The 17,934-nt window shown below is 40.4% G+C and overlaps 1 protein-coding gene across 1 annotated transcript; it reads left to right on the plus strand.

Annotated features, from left to right (window-relative positions):
- Positions 1 to 474: 474 nt before the first annotated feature.
- Positions 475 to 15,042, plus strand: taf7 (TAF7 RNA polymerase II, TATA box binding protein (TBP)-associated factor). Its single transcript, XM_078169422.1, has 12 exons — positions 475 to 652; positions 1,856 to 1,932; positions 2,023 to 2,101; positions 2,991 to 3,124; positions 3,480 to 3,600; positions 3,736 to 3,794; positions 4,303 to 4,375; positions 6,225 to 6,338; positions 8,622 to 8,816; positions 13,473 to 13,585; positions 14,189 to 14,248; positions 14,643 to 15,042. Exons 1-12 carry the CDS (start codon positions 634 to 636, stop codon positions 14,685 to 14,687), a joined length of 1,089 nt encoding a protein of 362 aa, XP_078025548.1. The 5' UTR covers positions 475 to 633; the 3' UTR covers positions 14,688 to 15,042.
- Positions 15,043 to 17,934: the final 2,892 nt, after the last annotated feature.

Raw genomic sequence — 17,934 nt, forward strand, 5'->3', positions numbered from 1 at the left:
ATTTATTTATTTAATTATTTTTCCCGAAACGTGTCTGTGTATCAAGTCTCGCGATACAGAACAGAAGACGGGAATTAATGTAACGTTCCAAACTATCGGAAATTATTGTTTTCCCGTGTTAAATTTCATAAAGTCAGTGTATTGTTTAAACGACTGTACTTACATGTGGCAAAGCTTGTAGTTAGTTATGTACAAGAGCTTCAGACAGCTCCACAGTGTCATACAGCATAATGTCCCGCAACAATATCACAAACAAGCTAAAATCAACGAGAAAAGCAAGTGACACGACCACTATATCCTAAGAATTTGTTTAGCGGGGTTGATGTTATACTGGAAGGCACGAAGGATATCTGAGAAAGAGAGATAAGCTGTCATTTCATCTAGGGTGCTGGAAAGTGTGCTGAAAACATGTCTATTGCTGTAAGACATAGAAACATTAGAAATTTCCGAGGAGTCATTGAATGCAGCAAGAGCCTATCACCATTGTATTTTCGTCTCGGTCATGTCTGCATCAGCTCGGTTATGCTAAGCTGCGCTGCTTTTCGAATCAAAATCCACGTGTCTGGGTGTTATTTTTTTTTTATCATTTAGGCACATTTATGCAGCTGTACCGTCCATATTACAAAGACGAAGATGACATCTAAACTGAAAGGTACGTTAAAAGCTGGTGCTATTAATTTAGCCTAACAAAGCTAACGATAGCTAGCCTTATCTTTTGTAAACATGCTGCCGCTGTTCATGTAACATCGGTGAAATGAATTAATTATAACGAGAAAAACAGGTCAGAATTGCGGGAATTTGGTTGCTGCAAAATGTCAACGATAGTATGTACATTTCAAAGTTTGTAGCGGTTTTATGAGTGTTGTCTGTAGCATCATACACAGGTTGTTACAATCATGCTACATTAGCCTAACGGTACACGAACTGTGACTAATAACGCTATACCGTAAGATCCATAATTAGTTAGCTGTATTTGCGTTTGCTGTGTCATAAACTCGATTTTAATGCACATAAGAGGTGTAATTTTGGGTAAAGTTACTCAGTTAGGCGTAGTTTACGTTACACTTATTTACACTCCCATCGGCTAAACACAGAGGCCATTCATACCAAGATGTGTCAAACTACAGTCTTTTATTGAACTAATAATTAAATTAATATTTTTGAGCAATGTCATGATAGTGCTGGCTGTTTTACATAAAGGGATAATGGCTGAGAAAAGGTTTTGATTTGACTACTTTATTGTTTATCAACACTAAAATATGATAAACCAAAAAAGATATATTACATTCTCCAACAGTGCAGTGGTCTGAATGTATACCAAGAAGTTGTACTGTATGTATACCTAATGCATTACCTAAAAATATACCCAATGAAAGCTGAACAGAACAACTTCGTAGCTAAGAAGTAAAACAAGTAATAGCCTTTTTTGTAGAAGAAATAATTTAAGAATAAAAATATGATGAGCATTAAAAGTTAGTAGAGGACTTACGGTGAATTTTCTCCTAAAGGCTTTTATTTAGGGTTTTATTTAAGGTGTCTAGCAGTGGTAAGGGATGATTTAAGAGGCCTAGTTTGGGTGAAGGACCTTAAAAGCTCAGATATATGAGATGAAATTGATCAGTAGACCAGACTATTTAAACAGTAATATACTGTATTACGTATGTTAGTTCAAAATAAGCAAAAAAAACAGTGCCCCCTTTAATACTGAAACCAGATAGATTTAACTGTATAGCTGCACACGTCAAACATCGGTGTGTGTTTGTAGTGCATTGTTTATATTGCATTCATAAATACATATCAAGCAACAAAGGAGCTGTTTTATCCCATTGTTCATGCTGTTGTGTTTTGATTCTAGCTGGGAAGGTCGGCTCAAAGAACAAGGAGGATGCTCCTTATGAGCTGGAGAGTCAGTTTATCCTGAGGCTTCCTACGGTGAGACTGTTGCACAACTGAAACACTTTATGTATATAAAATTCAATGTGACTGTAAAATAACATGGATTAATCTTTTTTTCTTTAAAAGGAGTATGCCTCGACAGTAAGAAGGATTGCCCAGTCAAGCAGTATGAACATGAAAGACAGACTCACCATAGAGTTGCACCGTAAGCTGGTTTAGTATTCTTAGTACTGGCTTTTATGTTTGACATGTGTGACGTCATAGTTCAAATACCAATTTAATTTGTCTTACAAATCACTGTCATATCAAAGTTGTCAGGTTATCAATGTGAAATGTAGTCTGGAACTTGTGAAATGTAAATATTTCTACGAGGAAAGATTTTCAGTCTTTTTAGTTTGTTATTAGGGAGTCACTGATATATTTTTCGTATGAGCACTGCTGACTTAATTCACAGTGGAATCAGTCTCACATTCTGCAGCTGTAAATATTGGGTCAGCTGGAATTTATTTTTAAGTTTTGGTGCACTACTCACTACCATTTTCAGTCTGACAACTAAGTTCAAATGTCACAGTCTTTACCACTAAATAGTCGGAAGCTATACTTGTCTGAATACTAGGGCTGCATAATAATTTTTTTTTTTAAATTGCCATTACAATGTTAACTTGAATGATAAACACACCACGAAAGATAGACAATATTGCACACTGACTTTTTGAGTTAGTTGAAAGAGAGTAAAGCTGAAAGAAAACTTTACTTTAAAATGAAACTATCATTCTTTTTTTTATTGGTGCCTTTTGTGTGCAGTTCATGATCCTTTCCTTTTTTTAATTCAACAAGCAATTTGTTGTATTTTAGCAGTATACTGTGCAGATAAGCAAAACTGAGTGCACATTAATGACTGTTTATTAATCCCAACAAATATCATTATCGCAATATTCAACAAAGTTCTCACATCACATTTTCCTCATTATCGCGCAGCCCTGTTTTGCACCTGCATTTATACATTGGTTTTTTTTTTTTTTATGTCAGTGGTTACCCTTGTCTTACACACAACATCTCATTATAATCAGTTATGTTGTCCCTCTTCTTTGTAGCTGATGGTCGTCATGGCATAGTGAGAGTAGACCGCGTCCCTTTGGCCTGCAAACTGGTGGATCTGCCCTGTATGATCGAGTCCCTAAAAACGGTGGACAAGAAGACATTTTACAAGACTGCTGATGTCTGCCAGGTAAACCACTGCAGTGTCATTAAATTAAGGACATCATCTTTATTGGATACATTTCTTGTTCAAGTTTAGGATGATGATTGGGAATAAAAAGCCTGGTAGAGCAGCGTAGTGGTATTAGAAGATAAGGATGTGAAATTCATTGGATACAAGTGTTGTTTTCAACATTTAAAACATTTTTGTTGTTAAGTTTAAGACACCAAGTGAGAATAAAAAGCACTTTTTTATAAACGAAATTAACGTTTAAAACTGAGGTTTCAACGCAGATTTTCTTTTTTGTTATAATACCGTAATACAAGAGCATTAATCAGCAGAGCAAAGAGTAATTTACCATTCGTTTTTTGCATCCATGGGTTAGATGCTGGTATGTACACTAGATGGAGACCTTTACCCTCCTTTAGAGGAACCAACTGGAACAGACCCTAAGAGCAAGAAGAAGGACAAAGACAAGGACAAGAAATTTGTCTGGAACCATGGCAGTGAGTAGACACAACAGCTTTTTGAGCTGTCAGCGCTGAAAACTTGGCACATCAGCAATTCAGGAGGCATAATTTGCCCCTCCACGGCTGATTGAGTAATCTTGACTTAACTAATCCTGTTGTTTTGGTCTTCAGTCACCTGCCCTCTGAAGAACACACGCAAGAGGAGATTTCGGAAAACGGCGAAAAAGAAGGTTTTGACATTTTCATTTCCCCTTCAGCGCTTCCCTCCCCTTTCCCATCCATCTCTTTAGCATCCTGCCGGATGATCCATCTCTTTCCTAGGCACTCTTCCAACAAGACATTTACATTTCATAAAACAGGGACTGTGGTGAAAGTGAAAACTAAGATTTACATATAAATAAAGCCTTTCCATCTAAGTTTGCCCGAAAGGCATGCGAAAAAGCAATTTCACTATTGCTTTGATCAAAGTGAAAGCGAGTGTGGTTGAGCACTACACTTCTACTTTGTCTTCTGAATAAATCTTCTTGAAGGTGTACAGCCGAGCCATATTGATTTGGCCTCTTCTGTTTTTAATCGCTAATGTGCTTCCTGGCATACGGCCAGCTGCTGTCTTTGTGTGTGTGTGTGTGTGTGTGTGTGTGTGTGTGTGTTTGAGGAAGAGAGAGAGACAGAGGTAGAGAACGAGAGAGATGCTGCTACCGCTGCATGTAACCCAATCTCTTTCTCTCTCTCTCGCAGTACATTGAATCCCCTGATGTGGAAAAAGAAGTGAAGAGACTGCTGAGCACCGACGCCGAGGCTGTCAGTGTCCGTATCCTTTTGAAAACTGCACATATTCTGCATGTCCATTTTGCAAAGCCAAAAAAGATAACCTATCACCAGTGTAACCAAGCAAAACAACAACAGTGTTTATGTCATGTAACAGCAAGAAACAGCTGGTAATGTGGAATCAAATCATCCCCTGACTCCAAGCCATGGTTTAAGCTTTTAAAGGAACAGTTAGTAAGATTTAGGGGATTTAGTGCCATCTAGTGGTAAGGATTGCAGATTGCAACCAGCTGAAACTTCACCTGACTAGAATTCCTTCAGTGTTCATGGTTCAAGAGGTTTTTATCGTGAGCCACATTTTTTGCAGCAGTCACTTCCTCTCCAAAACAAAAGGACCAGGTGATCAAAACTAGTAGTAACACTAATTTAAGCAGTTTCACATCACAGATCACTGTAAAAACATGGTGGTGGAACAGGGCGGATTCAATGGAGAAGGACCCACTCCCTCTGTAGGTTTAGGCTGCTTTTACACCTGCCCTGTTTGGTTTGGTTCAATCCAGCTCAAGTTAGTTTGCCCCTTAAGTGCGGTTCATTTGGGCAGGTGTGAACACGGCAATCACACTCAGCTCTGCACCAAAACAACCAGACGGAGACCTTCTTGAAGAGGTGGTCTCGATCAGGTTACGAATCAACTCTGGTGCGGTTTGTTTTTGGTGATAACGTATTCCGATCTGGATCTGAACCAGCTGCAGTCACGCATTGTTTGACATGAGCATGTTACAGTCCTGGAGGATTATTAATGTGCACCTCCTCCTGTACTGCCTTAATATGCACATTCAGCACATCCAATGCATCAAAACATTGTTTTCTAGTTGGAGCCGCACCTCGTTTTCAAACTGTATGGTTTGACTAAAATGAACAATGACAGCAATATAGTCCACGATGAGCAGCGCTAAAATCAACCTGCGTAGTTGTCCCTCCACTGTGACATTAGAAAGTGCCACATTTATCTTGCAAGTGTACTCTTCTTCAGCGTTTTGTTACTTCCTGGATTTTTCCCACATGGAAATTCTGACCAATCAAGAGCAGCTTTCTCACACAAGGCATTTGATCTGGTCCGCTTGTAAATGCTGCTGAGAGAACACGAACCAACTCTAGGCAATTAGACAACTTTGTAACAAAATTAATCCCTGATTCAGACCAAAGCAAAACAACTCTAGGTCTGAGAGCACCCTTAAACAGCTCATTCTGAGGTAACGAAAACACAACAATCCATATTTCCAGGTCATTATACACTAAAGAAAACATCCTTATTATATTATATTTCATATCTGCAAGTATATCCCTCTAAATCCTACAGCTCAAGATAGTTGATACTGTTTTGTCCTTTTAGTACAAATATAACCTCGCTCCCATCTACATCCAAAATAGGTTGATCTAAGGCCAAAGCGGGTGTCCTGACTCCTGCTGGCTCACCTGACTTGACTCTGTCTAATGCCTTTGTGAGAGAGATGCACTTTGCAAGGAGGCCATTAGCGCTCTAATGAAACTCTAAACTTGCCTGACAGAATAAGAGCACAGCAGGGCCGCTTTGAGTGCCTGCTTGCTGTGTGTTAATTGAGATGGACTGTTCATTATCATTGCTTAGTTGCTCACAGTGAAGCCAGATTCTAATGATAGTTTTAGTGTTTGCATGCAGCAGCAGACGTACACATGACACACTAATGAATGTGAAAGTTGAGGCAGTTCCTTTGGAGTATCATCTGGTTTTTACCCTTCAAGTCTACTTCAAAGGAGAGTTTTGAAGGAACATGAGTCTTTGAATGTAGGACTTCTGATAGTGGAGGGAAATCTACAGAGAGGGTATGTTGACCTTAACACATGATGTTCAGGGTGGGAAATTATAGCAGAAGATGAGTCCAAGGAGGCAGATCAGCACGGCTCTCTGGGCAACCTGGACTCCTCGCCTGGCACCTCGGGACACAAGTTGGGTCATGGGTCCTCTGGTAAGAGAAACATGGTTTTCATTAGTAAATCATGGAGAGTAAGATAAAGTGGTCTCAGAGTGCAAAGCCCGATCGATATTGTATTGTTGAGGCTGATATTGGTATTAAATGGTGATGTTAGATTGTCACATATAACTTTTTAAACATTATCATGTAATATAAACAAAGATTTTTGATAAGGATCGCTTAAATTTGAACAAGATATGCACTAAGTGGGACATTTTAACTTGCCACCAACAAAGAAAGTAATGGAGACAGTTTCAGACCTATCTTAAGGGAATACTTCACTCCCCAAATGACATTTTGTATATCAATTACTCACCCCGTGTTACATCGAATAGGTAAAGAAAACTTTGTGTTCCTTGAATGCCTCCAGTGAACGAAGAATCCAAAAACTGCGAAAATTCTTGATGATTTCAAGTCACAGGCGACTGTGTTTAACAACAGCAAAACTATATCAGAACATCAGTTTACAAACTCTCACACAACTCGTTCAGTATAATCCAGGTCTCATGTATCCAGTCACTCAGTACAAGCAGCCCTTTTTGACAAGGAACTGAACTAAAAGTTAAATTTAATCTATGCTCTCTCCAAAGCCAGAGTCAAAAACCGTAATTTTATCTCCCTAAACACTGGAGCTGCTGGGCTATCGCTGCCTCAATCAGTAGATAGCTTGTGTTATTATGAGACTTTGGTGAATCTCTCTTTAAAACACAAAAGTCACACAATAACACAAACCAATTAACTTATCAAAGCAGCAGTACACCAGAGTCTGGCTTCAAAGAGAGCACAAATATGTTTCACTTTCAGTTTAGTTTTCCATTTGAAAGGGCTGTCTGTCTGTTTGGGAAGTACCAAGCATATGAGTGGATAAATGACACTTGGATTAACCTGCATGAGTTGTGTGAGAGTTTGTAAACATTTGTTTTGATACACTTTTGCTGTTAAACATACTTGCTGATTATTCAATTCATCAAGCATTTTCTCTGTTTATGGATTCTTTGTTCACCATAATAATAATAATAATAATAAATCGGTTTTATATAGCGCTTTTCTAGATACTCAGAGATGCTTTACAAAAGAATGAATTCAACAAAACACCTGGGGTCTCATTTATAAACACTGCACATGCACAAATTGAGGCCTGAAAGAGGTGTACACCGCCTCCCACGGAAAAGCTGCGATCAATAAAATCAGACTTGATGGGAGAAACTCTGACCCATGCTTATGAACATTTTGGAGACAGGAAATTGACAATGCAGATGGTGAGGTGGAAGCCTGATTGTAGAAATTGTCGATACTTTTTGGTGCTCACCATTTTTAGTTTTTATCTATACAGTTTTAATATGGAGCCTACGCATTGTTTTATAAATGAGAGCCCAAGCGAGTGATTGATTTACAAATGGTCATTTGGAGGGTGAAGTATTCCTTTAAAAGTATTTTAAGCATTTTTGTGCTGCAATTTTTGTTCCTTACTGTCTGACATAAACACAGGTAGATATATCTGCAGTAAGCTAATATTGACCAGTTTATTTCTCCAACTAAAAAGCCGCGTCAGCTTTGATGTAAATCTACAATGTATTTGTGAACAGTGAATAAACTAGGCCTGATTTTTTTTGGGGGGGGGGGGGGTTATAAAATGTGCAGCCGTTTTAAAATGGCACAGCCTGCTCGTGTGATTGACCCGACTGTTGTACAACGATTTCTTTGATACTCTCCTCACCTCACCAGCGGAGGTTTCCTACTTCATTTTCAACATGCACACCGCCCTTGTCACTCTTGATAGCCTCTGCCCCAGTGGTTTGAAATGGAAATAGAGCGCACCCAAGCATTAGTTACTCTTTGGCCTTAAGATTATTTTTGCCTCTGGAAAACCTTCTTAGCTCCTCCGTGCATAGTAAGTGCTTACACTTATGGGTACTTCAATGACAGTTGTGCCTGAGTCGCATGACTAATATATCTTTTTAAAAATGTAGTGGCACAGTGTTGTAACAAAGACATAACAAGATCAGAACTATTTGAAAAGCACTGATTTACGTCCTGCTATGTGACTAAAGCACCAAGTGTCAAAGCACAGTAGTTGTGTGCCTGTCTGCTCACATGCTGGGTGTTTGGAGTCCACATTAATCTCACCTGGTTTACGCCATGCGGGGCAATAGCTCTAACTTCTGCTTCTCACTAGACTGTTGTCTCTGTGACCTAAATCAAACCCCAGCAAGTGTTCTCGCTGTTCCCATCTTTGTGTCCATGTTAATAACTCTAATGTGCATTCTGCATGGCCAGTCCAGCGTGACGAACTGAGGGAAATCTTCAACGACATCAGCAGCTCCAGCGAGGATGAGGAGGATGAAGGGGACCGGCACGAGGACGAGGACCTGAATATCATGGACACGGAGGATGATCTGGTCCGACAGCTCCAGGAGAAGCTCAACGAGTCTGATTCTGCACAGACTGAAAGTGATAGGAACAACCAAATAGGTGAGATGATATCAGCGTTTCTACACAGAGCTGGAAAACTATAAAATGTGTTTGAATATTAACAGGTTTGGATGAATGTTGGTGGTTGCATGACAAATTTATTATGTTCCTGACATAGAGAGATAAAACAATTAATTATTTAAGTCCTTTATCATGAAAAAGTTTTTACTTGTTCAAGCTTCTTTATTGTCTCTCTTTTATCATTTTAATTGAGCTGTATATGACATTCAGAGCAAATCTATGATTCTGAGCTGGGATTTTCTACATATGGCTCTCAGGTAGCTGAGCCAGCAGCTAACAGTGCTAACAGTGCAAACAGTGCTGACAGATCTAACAGTGTTAACCTTGGGTTAACCGGAAGAATGGTGTTGGGCTTTTGCCACGACACAGTCGGTGTTATAACCGTCCGTAACTGCTGTGTGTATGTAGTGTAGAGTGGCAGTGATCAACTCGCCAGAGGGATACACACACAGGGACTTACATGCACAGCAACTCACAGCCACAACAAGAAACAGAGAAGCTGGAGTAGCAACACACACACAGAGGGAACGTGACTTAATTCTTTGATCAGGACACTATTACTTCACTACACCTTTACTAACAATTAGTTGTTTGCTGCTGTGATTTTAACTGCTATATCATAGGCAGCTGGACTTGCCTGAGTTTCATGAAGACCTGAAGAAGCCTCTTGGATGAGAAACATCTTCAAGAAACCCAAGCAAGTTGCCTGTGATAAAGCACTTAAAGGGATAGTGCACCCAAAAATGAAAATTCAGCCATTATCTACTCACCCATATGCCGCGGGAGGCCCTGGTGAAGTTTTAGAGTGCTCACATCCCTTGCAGAGATCGGCGGGCGGAGTGGATAGCACACCTAATGGCAGATGGCGCCCCAGACTAACGTCCAAGAACACAAAATTGAATCCACAGAGTACCTCCATACTGCTCATCCATAGTGATCCACGTGTGCTGCAGCTGCGACATAAAAAGTTGTTTCGAAAAACATCATATGAACTCTGTTTTTAGCCTCACTGTAGCCTGTAGCTCTGACTGCTTCTCTGTGCTCCACGTTCACGTGTGCGTGCTTGCGCGAGACCAGCGAAAACATGAGCTTTGCTCACCCGTGTTTACTTCACGTGACACGTGCACCGCAGGGGGAGACAGCAGTAGCCACAGTCGCTAAAAGATAATTTACACTACAGTCTTTTAGCAAAGGACAGCCCAACATTTCTGAAGAAGGAACAGCATTTCTTTGTTGAGCTGTATTTGTTTGAGCCCCAGTATACGGACAGAACTCAGGCTACTGGACGAAGCAGCTGCCGCAGCTCATGAGCCTGACCCTCAGCCAGCCGCCTGAATTCCGTAGTAGTCAGTAGCCTGAGTTCCGTCCCTATACTCGGGCTCAAACAAATACGGCTCAACAAAGAAATGCTGTTCCTCCTCAATTTCAAAGTTTTCAGACATGTTGGGCTGTCCTTTGCTAAAAGACCGTAGTGCAAATTATCTTTTAGCGACGTGGCTACTGCTGTCTCCCCCTGCGGTGCACGTGTCAGGTGATGTAAACACGGGTGAGCAAAGCTCATGCTTTCGCTGGTCTTGCGCAGGCACGCACACGTGAACGTGGAGCACAGAGAAGCAGTCAGAGCTACAGTCTACAGTGAGGCTAAAAACAGAGTTCATATGATGTTTTTTGAAACAACTTTTTATGTCGCGGCTGCAGCACACTTGGATCACTATGGATGAGCAGTATGGAGGTACTCTGTGGATTCAATTTTGTGCTCTTGGACGTTAGTCTGGGGCTCCATCTGCCATTAGGTGTGCTATCCACTCCGCCCGCCGATCTCCGCAAGGGATGTGAGCACTCTAAAACTTCACCAGGGCCTCCCTCGGCATATGGGTGAGTAGATAATGGCTGAATTTTCATTTTTGGGTGCACTATCCCTTTAAGAGGATGACTGAGAATCTTCTCGGTTGCTGTTGTATTAATGCTTTTAATGTCGCGTACAGCACCTTTAAATTTAGACTATTTAAACTGTTGGCTGGACAGAACAAGCAACATCTCCTTGGGCTCTAACAGCAACAATATAGCACATTGGATCAACATTTTTTACTATTTTTAATTACTAATTGAAAAAATTAATCAACAGATTAATCGTCAGTGAAAAAACATGTCAGCTGCAGCCCTGCTGACATGTTATATTACTTGTCATCAGAAATACAGTTTGCATATCACTTACAAATTGTTAACAGTTCAAAAACTCAGGTCTGAAAAAGGTGGTGGAATATTGTAACTGAAAAACAAGTTGAAACTCTTTGATATGTAACCTATGGATGTATGACCATATGGACGTATGTGTGTGTTTATGTACATCTGTTATAAAGGTGAGAATGTGTAAGTTATTCAGAAAAAGTGTGTGTATGTAGGTGGAGGAAGTAAGTGCAGCTTTAGAATTACGCAATCTCTCCTGCTGTGCTTGCAACTTGCATCACACCTTGGTGTGAATGCTGATTCTTTCTGCCAACTTATATTCTGTCATTTTTCAGTCAAAGAGGTCACAGCCGAGAACTTGGCATGCTGTTCTCAGAATGCAGTCGTAGACGTGAGACATGAAATTAAATCAAACCCCTTTTGATACTTGTCAAAGCAGAGGTCATAAATAACCTCAGCCAGGTGTCTGTGGTTGATCAGAGCTGAGTTTTCTAGGCCAGACATCACGCACACACTCATGAGTAGCCCTACTTTGACTTAAATACACGTGCTGTGCCCACAGAGATGCACACACAGACAGCTCTCCTCCTCGATTTAACAGTCTGACAGGTGTTGTGGCCCAGCGTGAACCTCAGACAGCTGTCCAGCCTGACAGCTCAATGCCTCCTTATCTACATACATGGAGCTGTCAGTCAACACCACTACCGGTCAGCTCCACTGCTGCAGTCAAGCAGAGCTGGAGTCTGGCTGTGTGTGTGTGTGTGTGTGTGTGTGTGTGTGTGGCAGCCTTGCAATGTTGTAATAAATGGGACTTCAGGGACGCCTTCCTGCTTGGCTTTGCATATTAGATGGGCTTTATCAGAGCACTGAGAGTCAGTTTGGGGGGAAGCAGAGGATGAGCACAATTAGTTTGGAAGTTAGTTGATGGTGATGGTGATGGAGCCACAGGTTGTTGTTGTGAGGCACAATCACTTTGGCTGGATTTAATGAGAACCCTCTGTGGAGCCCGGAGCAGACTGATTTAGTTGTGTCTTTTAGTGCTCCAGCCTGCTGGCTCACGTCCTGTTAAATGGATTTGTTGTTCCCATTAACTGCAATTTGTCAACTGAAATGGAGGCATCCTTGTGGTTCAACAAGCTAAGGTGCATATCTTACCCTCACGGCTTTGTGAGTGTAGTGTTGCTCTCAAATTATGTCACATCATCACTCCTGCTTTTTCTATCTACTCCTCACAATAAAGCATAAATGACATGCTGTCTGATAGGGATGTGTCGATTAAACATTGCCACCCTCACTAGTCGGCACCACAAATATGAGTTGGTTAAACTTATCAAGATAACTAGAGGAAAACAAGTTTGGATCGACATGCGTGACTAACCACCAGCTCTGAGCATCAACAACTTTCTCTCTTGCACACACAAGTGCGCTCTCAGACTCACACACAGTCACGCCGGCTGCTGGATGTCGTCGAGTGCTCAGGATGTTATTAGTTGGGTCCATTGGAAATCCTGATACCCCCTTTTCCACTAACTTAAAACAGGCTCCATTCACGTTCCTGCACCTAATTTCAAACCTCTCAAAGCATTTCGACCGAAAATAAATTAGCTTGGAATCTAAAAGGTTTGTCCCCAGCTCGAATCAAACCTTGACCTGATGTGATGTGCAAACCGTGACGACATCAGTGGGCGTGGCACATTCCACATGTTGGAAAGAGAGGATGCTGGGGCAAGAATAAAGATTAGAAAACAGAGCGTGTAGTGGTCTCATTAATAGTTGCTTGTTTTTTGGATAAAAATCAATATCTGTAATAACAGAACAAAAGCTCACAGGTAATCAGTGCGACCTGCCGTCTTGCTACTACTGTTTACCTCTGTTTTACATGATGCAGCGTTCTCCGTTAATGGCGCCTTCTTGATTACAATGGTTCCACTTAAAACCGGTAGAAACATGGGCTGGTTTATGTGATGGCACCAAAGTTCCAAGAATCCTGAACAGAAACGATTAAAGGGAGTTTGGTAGAGAAAGGGTATGAGAAGCCTGGACGTATGTGTGTGTGTCGTGTCAATTTGCATGCATGAGAGAGTTACCTCTTGAGTGTGTGTGTGTGTGTGTGTTTTTGGATGGAGATGAGGTGGAATGTTAAATACTCAGTAAATAAGTGTTATTTGTTCATTCTTTATTTGTGAGATGTTGTCATGTTTGCAAAGAATTGCTGGAAAATGTCATTAACGATTTCAAGTGGCTCTTACAATATGCGCAGTGTATGATTCTGACTGTGTTTAACTTTATAGATTTTATGAATGTTTTCTTACTTTTAGACTAGTCGACAGGTCTAAGTTTAAACTTTTGTTTAAACAACAGGGAAACAAGTAATTAGAAACATCCCTACTGTCAGAGTGTTATTTGTGACAGTGGTTAATGTGTGAACCTCCTGCTGTTTTCCCGCAGTAATGGAGTATCAGGTGCAGATCAACGGCATCAAGGCCAAGCTCCAGGAAACCCGCGCACGGAAGAAACAGCAGGAGGAGCTCATCATGAAAGTGGAAAACCAGGCTCTCAAAGTAAGCAGCAAACACAAACACACACACACACACACAGTTTTCTCACTAATTCAGAAACTAGGTCTTCATGTACAGAAACATAAACAAGAACATGCAGATGAGCTTGGAGGCAGAAGTCTTCATGCAGCATAAGTTCTCTCAACAGTGATGTGAGACAACATAAAAACAGCTGATTACACAGTGTCGGAGGCCGTTTTTCATATTTTTAAAGCCTTAAATATTACATTTTCCCGTCAGCTTGTCACTATAGACGCATTTCTATGCAGAAAAAGTGGCATGAAAATTCATTGTTCTGCCAGGCGCTCTTTAGTGGAGACTTTTCAATGAGTGAAACATGAGCAGACATGGCCCTTTTTACGTTGCCATTTAGAGCTCTCATTGCCCGGTGTTTTGGGAGCGTCAAAGCCCCATCTCCAGTCGTTATTATCACAGTCGCAGGGAAAAGGTCAGCTGTCTCTGACTGGCATTCCAAGTGGCCTTTCTGTCAGAGAGGAGATGGCGACACGAGCAGCCCAGGCAGACACGCATTTAAAGCCATCACAGTTTAATGAGGCTCAGCATGTCGGCGCGAACAAATCTTGTTTGTCTCTTCTCTTCTCACAGAACCGCTTCCAAGCTTTGTTGGATGAGATTATTCAGCAGGAGGAGCGTGAGATGGAGCAGGTGAGAACCTTTCCGTAAAAGCCATGGATCAGTGCCTCGCTGTGAGCTCTCCACAGCTTTCAGCACTTCGCATGAATTTATCTTGTATAAATGTCAAATAGTGTGTTAGCAGATGGCATTGTGCTCACTGTCCTTTTTAGACCCAACGGTTTTCATGCCTGATAGCAGGGTTCAAATTCAATCACTTGAAATTTAATTTGTCAGCGGTGACCAGCGGAGTCCCCTCTGCAGCTATGGCATAGCGGCCACCCGCTGTCTTGGGTCGTTGTTTGTATTGACAAATGAAGGCAGCAAATTAATGTGAAAAGACATGTTAATCATCATCCACTTACCCTCCAATTACACCCCAGGGCTGTCGGGCATCAATCACCACTTCTATTTTCTGCTCCAACAGCTGGCCTCCCTGCAGGAGCAGCTGGACTCACTGATCGAGAAGTGACCACCAGGGGGCAGCCTCATGTCATCTTCAGCCACACATACACACACGTGAGGAAGAGGAGGAGAAGCCTTCATCCAGGAAGGAGGGAGTCTTTATTAGCTGACTTGCTGTGTCATTCCTTTCAGTTTGTCTTGCCATACATTATTCACACAGCATACTGATTTATGTATTAAAAGACAGTTTTTATTAGGTTGACAGAATTTGTTTGTTACTGTATGATTTAAATATTTGGCTTCAACTGTGAATATTTTTACTTGTCATCGTGAAGCTAAATGTTCTCTCAGACGAAACACCTTCTTTGTATTTCATTTCATTCTTTTCATGAAGAATAAATTACAGTGATACGAGTATCAAAGAACTGGAAACTGTTTTTTTTTGCATCAGAGCACAGATTGTACATGTGGGCAGTTTGATGTTGGTCATTAACGTCCTTTTTACTGTCGTTATGTGAATGAAACTTCCTCACAAATTGTTAGAAACACAGAAACTAAAATTGGAGCATCTTTTTTTACCGTCAAAGGGATTTTTGGGGGAGTTTTTCCTTGTTTGCTGCGAGGGTCCAAGGATAAAGGGATGTCGTATGCTGTGATTTGTGATATTAAGCTCTTTAAAAAAGATTGAATTGAATTTAAAGTAATACATCACCCCCCCAAATGACAGTTTGCACATTAATTATTCACCCCATGCTACGTTTAATATGTGAACAAAACTGTTTTTCTCGCAAGCCTCTTGTCAGTGGAGAATCCAGAAATGGAGAAAAATCTTGATGAATTAAACTCATAGAGGTCACCACAACCGAAGTCACACCGTCACACAACCTGACTGCCAATCATGGCGGCAGTAGACCAGCAGCTCCTGTGTTCAGTGAGGTAAAATTAACGTTTTTTGTCAATGGAGTCTGGCTTTGAGGAGAACATAGATATGTTTCACTTTCAGTTCAGTTTTAGATAGTAAGGATTTAGCAAATACAGAGTGTGGGAGGTACATCACACCAATCCTGGCTTTCCTACACTGGTTACCTGTTGCTTTTAGAATTGATTTTAAGATCTTATTGATTACTGACAAAGCCCTGAGAGGCCTTGCTTCAAGTTATATCCTGCTGCAACCCAGCAATTTATATGACAAATATGAATGTGGGGGACATGAGACTGAGGCCTTCATTTCCAACATCACACATGTAGTTGATTTGAGTCCTGATGTACTGTTAAAAAAGGACATCCCGGGCTTTTAAGTGGTGTAACACATGTGAGGATGTCCCCAGCAGAGCATATCCTCTGTCTTTACAAAAGGAGGAATTAAGTGATCATATTTATACAGAGAAATTGTTTCGGTTCCTCATAATGATGTTTTTTTTTAATGAGAGTCTGAACTATATTACATTAAGTTTTTAGAAGTATATGTTCATTTTAAGCCTTTCAAAGTACACATTCTAACCAGTGTCCTCTTTGGGGACAGTGAGACTTGCTTCCTTTCATTTTCCATACTTGAGGAAACAGCACTGAGGGAGCCAGAAGAAATTTTGTTGAAAATTAATGAGGAAAAGTCAGACATGTAAATTTCTTTGTCTGATTATACACACTGTGTATAACCAGTTAAAAGCATGCAAAAAACCTTTGATAATACATTTCTTAAACATGAATTTTATTATGTAACATTAATGTCAATGTAATGTACTTTTTAAAAAAAAAATTGATTGACTTTATGTCCACTATAAGGGACATGTTATAAAACATAAATTACATTTCTGAGAAAAAATATTTGCGATATTTTCTTACATCCCAATTATCTAGTTTATGTTTAAAAAATCAACACAACAAACATTTTTTCTTTCATGTCCCAAGAGGTTAAAACTGACTTTGATTGTCCTTTGTTCCTTCTCACACCCTGAGATCCTCAGATGCATCTTTCCTTGCTGTTCCTACGTCTAGATGAATTCACAAAGGTGATAGAGCCTTTGCAGTCAGAGCTCTCGACTTTGTAATGACCTGCCTGAGGAGATCAGGGCTGCAAACTCAGTCTCATCTTTGAAATCACGTCTGAAAACCTACTTGTTTAAAACTGCCTTTTGTTGATTTTACCTGCTTCATTATTGCGTGTTTTACTCTGTATTGTATATTCTGTTTTTAACACTTTTATCTTGTTTTATTTGTCTTTTATTCAAATCACTGTATTTTGAAAGGTGCTATAGACAAAGTTTATTACTATTATTGTTATTATCACTGAGCATACAACAGGATAGACGAGACTTGGATTATACTACATGAGGTGTGTGAGACTTTGTAAACAGATGCTTTGATATAGCTGTGCTGTTAAACACAGACCTCTTACTTAAGTTCATCAAGAATTTTCTCAGTTTTTGGATTTTCTGTTGACCAGACATTCCTTTAACATATGTAATATGACTTTTTCTATGAGATCTGAATATGTGGGCAGGGTTTAGGAAGTATGGTGGTTTAAATCAAATCCTTCATACTACATCATGGGCCATGTAACACCAAAAGGAGGAAGGTGGCAATTAAAGGTTAAATTCAGAAATTATACCTCAATCAGTGGCATCTGTGACTCAGAAGGTAGAACAAGTCATCTACCAATTAGAAGATCAGTGGTTTGATCCCTGGCTCCTCCAGTCTGCATGTTGAAGTATCTTTGATCAAGATACTGAACCCTAAATTGCTCCCCGTGGCTGCTCCATCTGTGTGAGTGTGTTACCTAGCTTGTACAGGGTGTGTGTGAATGGGTGAATGGGTGAATGGGTAAAACGTGCTTTAAGTGGTCAGATGACTAGAAAGGCCCCACACAACTGCAGGTCCACTTACCACACTAATTGATTTCATAGGTTTACCAGCTAAAATCCAAGCACACACACACACACACACACACACACACACATCCTACTATATTACTCTGCTAGCTCCTCACATTAGCTAACAGCCAAGTGCAGCTTTATATAATGGGTTAGCCAGTCACTCTGAATCACATTTCATTGGTTCAATTTATGTCAAGATGAGTCATCAAAAATATTTTATGCATTACAAGGAAGAGAGATGAGAGGCACAGATTTTTTTGGCACATATTTAGCACGTCACAAGAGATTAACAATGATCACAGGGACACAAAGTTAAGAACGAATTTGGAAAATGTATTTTTCATTTCACTGTGTCTTTAAACTGGGTTACATTTTAGCTGACTGTGGCACTGGCAGCAGACAGTATTGTATCTTTGTTACTGCTTACTAATGTTTTTAGTG

This window comes from Epinephelus lanceolatus, chromosome 7, assembly GCF_041903045.1.
Source record: "Epinephelus lanceolatus isolate andai-2023 chromosome 7, ASM4190304v1, whole genome shotgun sequence".
Taxonomy (NCBI): Eukaryota; Metazoa; Chordata; class Actinopteri; order Perciformes; family Serranidae; genus Epinephelus; species Epinephelus lanceolatus.

Coding starts and splice junctions, on each gene's coding strand:
- taf7 (XM_078169422.1), top strand. Junction 3,601..3,735: donor ATTTGTCTGGAACCATGGCA/GTGAGTAGACAC, acceptor TTTGGTCTTCAG/TCACCTGCCCTCTGAAGAAC. Junction 14,249..14,642: donor AGGAGCGTGAGATGGAGCAG/GTGAGAACCTTT, acceptor CTGCTCCAACAG/CTGGCCTCCCTGCAGGAGCA.